Source organism: Eleginops maclovinus, chromosome 19, assembly GCF_036324505.1.
Source record: "Eleginops maclovinus isolate JMC-PN-2008 ecotype Puerto Natales chromosome 19, JC_Emac_rtc_rv5, whole genome shotgun sequence".
NCBI lineage: Eukaryota > Metazoa > Chordata > Actinopteri > Perciformes > Eleginopidae > Eleginops > Eleginops maclovinus.
In genome coordinates this window covers 2,979,623-2,988,995 of record NC_086367.1, presented here as the reverse complement: position 1 = coordinate 2,988,995, position 9,373 = coordinate 2,979,623, and the positions used below count along the sequence as shown (strand labels likewise).

The window sequence follows — 9,373 nt, the reverse complement described above, 5'->3', positions numbered from 1 at the left end:
GGGACCCCTAATGTAGCTCTTCTATTCAGACCCCTTAGAGCGGCACACCGCCACTGACCGGCTGAAGGGCACAGACAAAACAACAACACTTGTTCTCTCCGACCAGAGGATGTTAGATTCGAGTAAGATTCAAACCAGACAATGAGAGACTAAAAATCAAAGATATTGTTGCTGGAATGTGAAAGAAGAGAAAACCTCAGCCTGGGATGCAGAGACCCGGATGTACAGCAGAGATTGAACTTTTCATTATATTCAGTGTTGCAACAAATACTGTTTATGTCATTTAATAAAACTGAAACTGTGAACGAAAACATAACTACTGAAACAATGTTGTTACTGAAACCTAAAGTTAGTTAAATAAATACCTGTGCAGAAACAAATACCAATTACTATATTTTATGTAAATATTACGCAATTACTTTATACTGTCTTTGTTTATTTTAACCTGTGTTTATTGTGGTCCTCTCATAAAATAATTGACCCCAGCCAAAGTGAAATTGGACACTATTATACGGCACGCTGGTTGAAAATCACTGCTCTAGAGTCTGGATATCATCGTGGTCAAGCAGGATAAAAAGACAGATCTACAAAGCACTGCTGAAGACACACAATGGATGAAGATGGAAACCATCTGTGTAGGCCTTCAGCTGCAGACCATGGCCTCTCCTGCAGAGGAACCTCTAAACTGCTGGAACCCTGTGTGGAGGCTCCGTCCAGCGTGTTGGTGCTGAGCATACGTCGTTCAACTCTATTTTTCGCAAACACCTTATGATGTCAGTTTACAGGGACATAGATGCAAAAATCTATCAATAGTTACCATGGCAACTGCAATAAGACGTCACACCATGAAGCTGCGAGCACGTTCATATAGGGGGCGTGGTTTCAGAGAGATACTGCTGCTGAGGAGCTCGTGCAGAGTCGCGTCCACACCTGGGGTATATGCAGCTGGCCTGCTCTGGTATACGTCTGTTATTCACGCAGAAATGGAGGAGTAGAAGAAGAGGGGAACAGGGTGGGGGGGGGCTCTTTTCGGAAAAGCAAACGGACAGACTGTGTTCTCCTCTCCACACAAAGGAAGATCCCAGGTATATAGTGTGGACATGGGGCCGTCAATGCCCCGCGGCTGAGGGAAAACAGGCGTCTGATGGAGAGGCTGCATTGTGGTGCGTTTACGGACCGGACTGTGGAAGGAAATTACCAAAACCCAAGGTAACAGGAGAAGAAAGGAATCAACACACAATGCCGAATAAAGAGCGTTTATGCAAGTTGAGCAAGAAGTCTTAAAAAAATGTAAATACGCATTTTTTGTTACAGAATGTAAACAGACAACTTCCGGTAAGTTATTAATGGCTTTTGCGAAGTGAGTTGTTGATCCATTGCTGTGGGAACCCAGGCCTACTGTATGTGGATTTTCAACACAATATAGGGTTTTAAATACTGATAAAGCCATCATCAAATTCAATGTAATGTGTCACAACATGGCATTTTTTAAATAATATGTTATCCAAATTGAAAAAGCAAATCACAACATGTGGTCAAATGTCATCACAATTGGCACCACCTGTTATGTAAATGGGATAACAAATAGATGTCTTTTTCCACAATTGAAAAATGATAAAAGTAGAACAACAGACTTCAAAGAGCATGTAATTACTCACAGAGCAGCTGCCTGTTTAGACAGTGGTGTAAAACATTGTTATTCATAGTAAAAAAAAAGATCAGGCGTCATTCTCTTGATTGATCTTTGTTTTTCTGCCATTATTAACTTACAGAAATCCTATGTACTGTACTATGATGGTTCAGTATTATCATATGTAGACAGATTTATATTCCCTTTGTCTTTTTTTATTTTAGATAATGCTAACTGAAAAACTGCAAATGGATAAGGAGGAGTTCTCAGCAGCTACGATGGAATCCATGAAAGCATCACGGACCAGCTGTAATCTGAAGGGATGTGTGTGAGACGACGGAGGACTTCTGTTGTGTTGTTCGTGTGCTTCATCGATGGATTGGACTGCTAGCTCGGCCCTGCGGGGGGGCGGTGGCAGCAACTACAGTGCTGACACCCCGCGTCCGAGCTTCACTCACCAGCTGAACACCGCCTCACCTGTGGTGCCAAGGTGAGTCCCTCTGTCACCCACCTTCACATCTTTCCTTTACATGTGAGGATCCAGCAACTGGAGTTAGTTTTAGTAAGCAAATTATCCACAATTTTCACTGTAGTTACATCCTGCATCATCCACACACCCTTACCTGGAGCTACAGTCGCCTTGAGGTGACACAAAAACATAAAATGCCACTTTAAAATGTAGAGTAGACTAAGATAAGAAAAACAAAAACAACTCCCTCAGGACTTGAAACAATAAATATATTTAGAATGTTTGTCTATGGTAAGAAAAATATAAGGTAATACCAAATTCATGGAGTTATTGTCAGTAAAGGTAGTGTGTGATTATTTATTTTTATTTAGGACTACATAACATTCGCCTCTTATATATATTCATTCATTTACATAATCTTAGTCTTTAGTTGACAAATGGATCCGACAATAATAGGTTTACCTTGTTTCTTTATACATCTTTTGTGTTCAGATCGATGTGTATCATAATCCCTTGAACACAAACATTACGTCATATTACAGAAACCCTAACCGCTTTATTTTCCCTTTCATATTGCAGATTTTTGTGCGTGTAAATGGTCCTCTAAGGCTAAAATCCCTTCTCATAAATCAAACAGACATATGTAGCAGCATTATCTGATCTGATCTGCTACATAAGAATCCGACACAGCCTGTTTTTAAAGGTCTTATTTGAATGGTTGTGCTGTCGTTGACCACTGCTTCCTCTGGTTCAAGACATCTGTTACAGCTGAATGTGTGCCATGTTTCCCCCTCCAGTAGCTCTGCTGCGGTCAAATATGCTGAAATGCTGTGCAGCAGCACAAGGGAGAGGCCTGGGGTGTTGTACGCCCAATTCCAAACCAAACCCTACACCCCCAACTCTGTGACAAAGTCAGCTCTGTTTCTTGTCACACCCTCAGCTGAATGATGCTCCTTCTTTAAGGCGGCGGGTGTAAACACAGCAGCAAGTTTCGGGAGGAAGCCCCCCTCTCTCTGGTAGAAACAGGAACTGTCGTAACTTTTCCTAACTGGTTTAATATCAGCATCTCTCTTATGGAAAATAATAATTAAAAGATAAAACACTAAACATGATTAGCAGATAAAACACAAAGAGAAGGCACAACAAACAAACAAAAGTGGGAAATGAACTTAATTTGGAATTGAATAAAAGAATGGTCCTACTGATGACTGAAGGAATGAAAGAAAACTTAGTTTAAAACCTTACTGGATCCTTTTGTAATCCACAAAACATCAATTTTAGATATTAAATCTATGTTTGATGTAAAAATACCTCTTCAATGTTCTCATTTGGAGTTTGGGCATTTTTGGTTTTGAGAGGCATCACTTCATCAAGACCCTGCAAGATACAAACGCACAAAAAAAACATTAACTTAGTGGGTCATTTTTTATCACATGTTACTAAACAACTTAATTTACATGTGAAATTAACATACAGATCACATGCAGGCAGTGCAAGTAGGAATGTACAATAGTGGTGTTTCTTTTTTTAAACCTCTTCTTGTTTTTTAAATAAAATATTTGTGGACTTTGCAACAGTCCCTGTAAATATACAAAACCTTACAATCAAATGAACACCGTTATAAGACACAGGGTTTCATGACCATACGTTAAAAAATAAAGTAGGGCTAGTTTTAAAACTTTAAAACTATCTCTATGACCTCATCAAATGTCCATCGTAACTAGTTTACTATCAGATGTTTGCGTAAAAGTATTTGTACACAGAAACAGTGCAGACTTGTTGTTGGTGGAGGATTTAACAACCCCCACTCCCAAATAATTGGATTAGAATTGCATTTAATGTGGTGGACCCTCCAAGCAGATGCAAACATGGAGTGGAAGTGGGGAATATCTTGTCATCCTAATCAAAACTATGAATTTGACTCTTTTAAAGGTGTCCTCTGTGGTGTATTTTCGTGTAACCAATCTGAACTTTTCTAAGTGAGAAAAGGGCAAGTGTGGATGTGGTGGCTACAGCAGTAAGGATTTTATCGAACTCACATTGACATATAACTTTGACTGATGTGAAAAACATTAACATCAGTGTGTTATCAAATAATGACGTCTGAAACTGTGACTAAGGCATTAACAGAAGAGCTCAACGAGTAAGGTACCTCCAGGGCTTTATAATAATAATAATAATATATTGTATTTGTATGGCACACTTTAAAAACAATGTTATCTCAAGGTGCTTCACAATGCTATGAGGGAGAAACAAACAAACTGAAATGAAATAAAAGCTACCTAAGAATCATATTTAATAAAATACATATAAAAAATTGTCAAAAAGTTAAAAGAAAAAGGTTAAGAGCATAAAAGGTTTAAATATAAAATGAAGCACAGTCAGGGAAACGCAGTGAAGAACAGGTGGGTCTTCAGGCTTTTCTTGAAGACTGAGAGGGATGCAGACGTCCTTAAATCTTCTGGTAGAAGATTCCACAGACGAGGAACGAAGGACGAGAAAGCACAGTCTCCCATGCTGGCCGGTTTTGTGCGGGGAACAGCTAGGAGATTGGTGCTGGAGGACCTGAGGGTGCGTGATGTTTTTGAGTGTTGTGTACTAAGCAAGTCCTGTAGGTAGGTGGGGCCTGTTTGATTAATGGCTTTGTAGACCATGGTGAGGACTTTGTAGTTGATCCGGTGGGTTACGGGGAGCCAGTGGAGTGAGTGAAGGATGGAAGTGATGTGTTCTGATTTGCGTGTTTTAGTGATTATCCGGGCGGCACCGTTTTGTACATATTACAGTCTCTGAGTGGTTTTTGTTGGTAGGCCAGCAAGCACAGAATTGCAGTAGTCAATGCAGGAGGTGACAAAGGCATGGACCAGTTTTTCTGCATCCAGTTTGCTGAGTGACTGTCGCATTTTGGAGATGTTCCTCAGGTGGTAGTAGGAAGCTTTGCAGACAGTCTTGATGTGTGCTTGGAAAGAAAGGGATGAGTCCAGTTTCACGTCTAGGTTTGTTACAAGAGGGGAGAGAGGAATGGAGTGGCCATTGATGAGGATTTGAGGGATGTCTGCTTTGAGTAATTGATGGGGTGTTGAGAATCACCAATGAGAATCTCCCCTGTATTACAGTATACATACGATAAATGACTCCTGATATCCTTGATGCTGTTTAGTTATTGAGATTTGGAAACACTCACATCAGATGTCTGGCAATATGCATATTCTTATTTAGTTATTCCTCAATCACGTGATTTTAAATTTGTTTAAATCACAGGTTTGCCTATTTGATTACACTAAGTTACTTTATGCCACATTCACAATATGAGAGCTGCTTTTGTCAAATAACAAGAAGGTGTTATTCGAAAACATGCATATTTGCAAACTAGATTGTTAAAAGTAGTATTACTTTGGTATTGGTACAAACACTTAAAGAAAACAGTATTTTCCCTTGTAATGTGTGGTTATTATATCATTGAACTAATGATTAGACTGATAATATTAATGTTTTGGAACCATATTCTTGATATTTGGTTAGTGTTGGGTGTTTTTAGCTTGTCATATTTCTGCGTAATACATGTCATGAACTCTCCAATTCTAGATGCACTAGTAATATATACTTTAAATACTTTCTGTTGAGTGTCTTGGCGCTTATTCCAAAGGTTAAGATAGTTTATTGGGATTTCCTATTTCACATATCTCCATCATCTTTTGTGATTGTGTTGAATTAAAACCCTTTTCTCTTAAGTTAGTTATATTTCTGAGATAAGTCCTGTACGAATTTGTAGGAACACACTGACTCCAGACTGTGCAGCAATTTAAGCGTCTTTCTTTATTCCTTTTTGCTTCTTTAGGGTTGTTTCCATAGTGACCAGCCTAGTGACCGCCACCACGGAGGCCACAGTGGGAAACACATCGGCGTTCGGCGACCAGAGAGGGAGCGAGCTGAGCATGGCGTCGACCCAGGCGGTCCTGAGCGCGGCGGAGAGTAACTCAGTCCTGCAGGGCGTCGCGGTGGCCACGCAGGCCCTGGTGCTGCTCTGCATCTTCCTCCTCTCCAGCCTCGGCAACTCGGCGGTGGTCATCGTCATCATCAAACACAGACAGCTCCGAACTGTGACCAACGCGTTCATCATGTCGCTGTCGCTGTCCGACTTCCTCACCGCCGTCCTGTGTCTGCCCTTCTCCTTCGTCATGCTCTTCAGTAAGGACGGTACCTGGATGTTCGGGGACGGTTTCTGCGTGGCCAACGGATTTTTCAACACCTGCTTCAGTATCATCTCCACCTTGACTATGACTTTGATATCCTTCGACCGGTACTACGCCATCGTCAGACAGCCCCAGGCTAAAATCGGCCGCCAGAAAGCCACCCAGCTGTTGATAGCTGTGTGGATAGCTGCGGTCATTTTTTCCCTGCCTTGGTATCTGTTGGTCCGAAACCCTCCAGAAATCCATAAGCGGGGTTTCTACCACTGTATGTATGTGTTCCACTCCGGGACCTCACGCATGGGGACGACTTATAGCATCTGCCTTATCGTCGTGTGTTACTTACTGCCCTTCTCTCTCATGTGTTTTTGTCATTATAACATCTGTAAGACAGTTCGTCTCTCCGAAATCCGAGTCAGGCCAGTCACCACGTATGCATACTTGCTTCGATTTTACAGTGAGATGCGAACAGCCACCACAGTACTTATTATGATTGTTTTTATCATTTTTTGTTGGGGGCCATACTGTTTAATGGGGTTGGTTACAGCATTGGGAGACTACACATTCAACCCTGCAATGGACACAGTGGCTATCTGGCTAGCCTGGGCAAACGGAGCCATCAACCCCCTCATCTATGCCCTGAGGAACCCCAATATATCCATGCTAATGGGGCGGAGCAGGGAGGAGGGCTATCGGACCAGAAATATCGCTTCGTACCTTTCTAACCAAACCCAGAACCGCGAGGCTCGGATTAACCAAGCAGAGAGGATAAGGGACCGCTACGTGACTCGTATAGGGGTGAATAACAACAGCCGATTGTCAAGCTCGAGTCCTGCTAAAGGAGGCGAGGTGGCAATGTGGGCATGTAAAAACCCCGCTGTGTTCTTCTGCAGGGACGCTCAGCCCGACACGGCAACACTTGCCAACTCTGACAGTGCTCCAAAGATGAAGACGGCTGACACCAGCCTGTGACATTCTGAGAGAACCATTGTTTTCTCTGATCTGTATTTGCTGCTGCCACCAGTTTGTGACATTTGAGGTAATACCTGATAGTATTTATGTGCATTCAGTACACTCAGAAATGTTAACATTTTTGTTCCAGGAATCTAAAGGATTATTTTAGCTCTTCATGTATTACCATTATATTATGTTACACTGTGTGAATACAAAGGTCAGGACTGTGAAAACCCTATTTAACAGTCGTTTTGACAGTTATTTTATACAAGAATGTCTGTAATTCCCTCATTGATAAAGCATGGGACGAATTGCAAAGCATTTGTGTTAAATACATGACAAGTTTGTTATTGTGTTACAAAAGTCTTTTTGTCATTTCATATGTAACTCAAAAGTGTTTCACATTAGAAAGTACCACGGTCAATTTCATCCACACATCCTGGACAAAAAGGTGATCCTGGACGCCTGGGGATTATCTGCAGGGCTGGGTTAGGGTTAGGGTTATCTCAGGTCTCCAAAGCACCTGTATAGTTACCATTCCAGGGACGTATTCAAACCACCAACTGCTGTCTCATCTGGAAACCAGCCTCATCGTAAACCAGTTTATACTCTCTGTTAGAGCAGGGTTATAATAAATCGGATGGTCTAAAATGGCTTAAAGTCAAAGTTTCTCAAATGTTGATTTGTATGTATGAATTACAAGACCCTAGTTACCCTAGATCAGGGATTCCCAAAGTGTGGAGCTGCCACCAGGGGGTGCGCGAGATGAAACATGTAATGGTGGTCTGGTGTAAAAATATTACAGTGTTCTTTTTTAAGTGGGATTTTTCCATAGGCTACAATAAAAAACAGGAAAAATAAACATTACCTTTGTAATCCCTTTTATTTTAAATCAAAAAATATGATTTATTAGTTTTTGATAGAAACGTAGAAGAAGACAGCCGCTGTCTTCTTCTACGTTTCACTGTAGGCTAGAATATATGCGCGCCAACTCGTTTAATTCATTCTTTCAAATATGATTAACTGGCTGAAATCAGGGAAACTGTCAAGTGGAACGTCTCATGACAAAGTTGTTAGTCATGAAGGAGGAGAGGGACCAAGAGAGAGTGAGGATTTGGAGGAAACAGACGGAGCGAATAGGAACGAGTCAGAGAGAAGAAAATGAGCGGGAGTCAGGAAATGATTGATCCTCGTTTTTATTTATTGTATCTGTTTCTGAGCCCATGCTCTTTAATGTTGTGGATCGTTGCAATTTTTCTTTGTTGCATTATATTGAAACTGTGTTGATGTTGTTATCGTCATGCGTGTTTTGGTTATTTGCGCATGATTAAACATGAGTCTTTTATGGCGATAAAACAAAGCTTGTTGCGTTTTGGGGTTTTTTGCGTTTTTTCGTGGGGTGCGTCAACCCGGTTGGGACATAGAAGCGGGTGCTCCGCAAAAAAAGTTTGGGAACCGCTGCCCTAGAGTAGTCATATGGTTGTTTTGGACAAGCTGTTATTATTAAAGGTTTAAACTCATACCTACAGATATAATATAAGAATAGCAATATGTTGTATTAGCCAGTAAGTTGGTAAGTTCTGTTTCAGAGTTGGTTCAACTTGCGAACCTCCTGAGAACCTGTTAGCTAAAGCCCAAGACGAGCCAAGGCATGACGTCAATGGGTACGCTGCTTTTCCTGTCAGAATTTCCTGACAATGATGGAAAAGCGTCCAAGCTGTGCTCATGTTGCCCTTACTCTTTACAAACAACTTCTCCAAAAACGTTTTTCATCTTGTTACACGTTTGTCTAACAGTCCAGTCATAGGACATATAGGTAGCCTCTGAAGGTAGCCTATGACGGTAGCCTCTGAAGGTAGCGTCTGAAGGTAGCCTCTGAAGGTAGCCTCTGAAGGTAGCCTATGACGGTAGCCTCTGAAGGTAGCGTCTGAAGGTAGCCTCTGAAGGTAGCCTCTGAAGGTAACCTCTGAAGGTAGCGTCTGAAGGTAGCGTCCGAAGGTAGCCTCTAAAGGTAACCTCTGAAGGTAACCTCTGAAGGTAGCGTCCGAAGGTAGCCTCTGAAGGTAACTTCTGAAGGTAGCGTCTGAAGGTAGCGTCTGAAGGTAGCCTCTGAAGGTAGCCTGGGACGGTAGC

The 9,373-nt window shown here is 41.6% G+C and overlaps 1 protein-coding gene across 2 annotated transcripts; it reads left to right on the top strand.

Annotated features, from left to right (window-relative positions):
- The first annotated feature begins 1,037 nt into the window (after window positions 1–1,037).
- On the top strand, window positions 1,038–8,478 carry LOC134881865 (G-protein coupled receptor 135). Of its 2 annotated transcripts, XM_063909456.1 has the most exons (4): window positions 1,038–1,209; window positions 1,315–1,335; window positions 1,855–2,120; window positions 5,935–8,478. In XM_063909456.1, exons 3-4 carry the CDS (start codon window positions 2,005–2,007, stop codon window positions 7,256–7,258), a joined length of 1,440 nt encoding a protein of 479 aa, XP_063765526.1. In that variant the 5' UTR covers window positions 1,038–1,209; window positions 1,315–1,335; window positions 1,855–2,004; the 3' UTR covers window positions 7,259–8,478. The 2 variants fall into 2 exon arrangements, with proteins under 2 accessions (XP_063765526.1, XP_063765525.1); XM_063909455.1 differs by lacking the exon at window positions 1,315–1,335.
- The last annotated feature ends 895 nt before the right edge of the window (window positions 8,479–9,373 follow it).

Bases quoted from the DNA above. Each gene is read 5' to 3' on its own strand.
- LOC134881865 (XM_063909455.1), top strand. From the start codon at position 2,005: ATGGATTGGACTGCTAGCTCGGCCCTGCGGGGGGGCGGTGGCAGCAAC. The intron at 2,121-5,934 runs GTGAGTCCCTCT...TTGCTTCTTTAG, and splicing joins GCCTCACCTGTGGTGCCAAG to GGTTGTTTCCATAGTGACCA.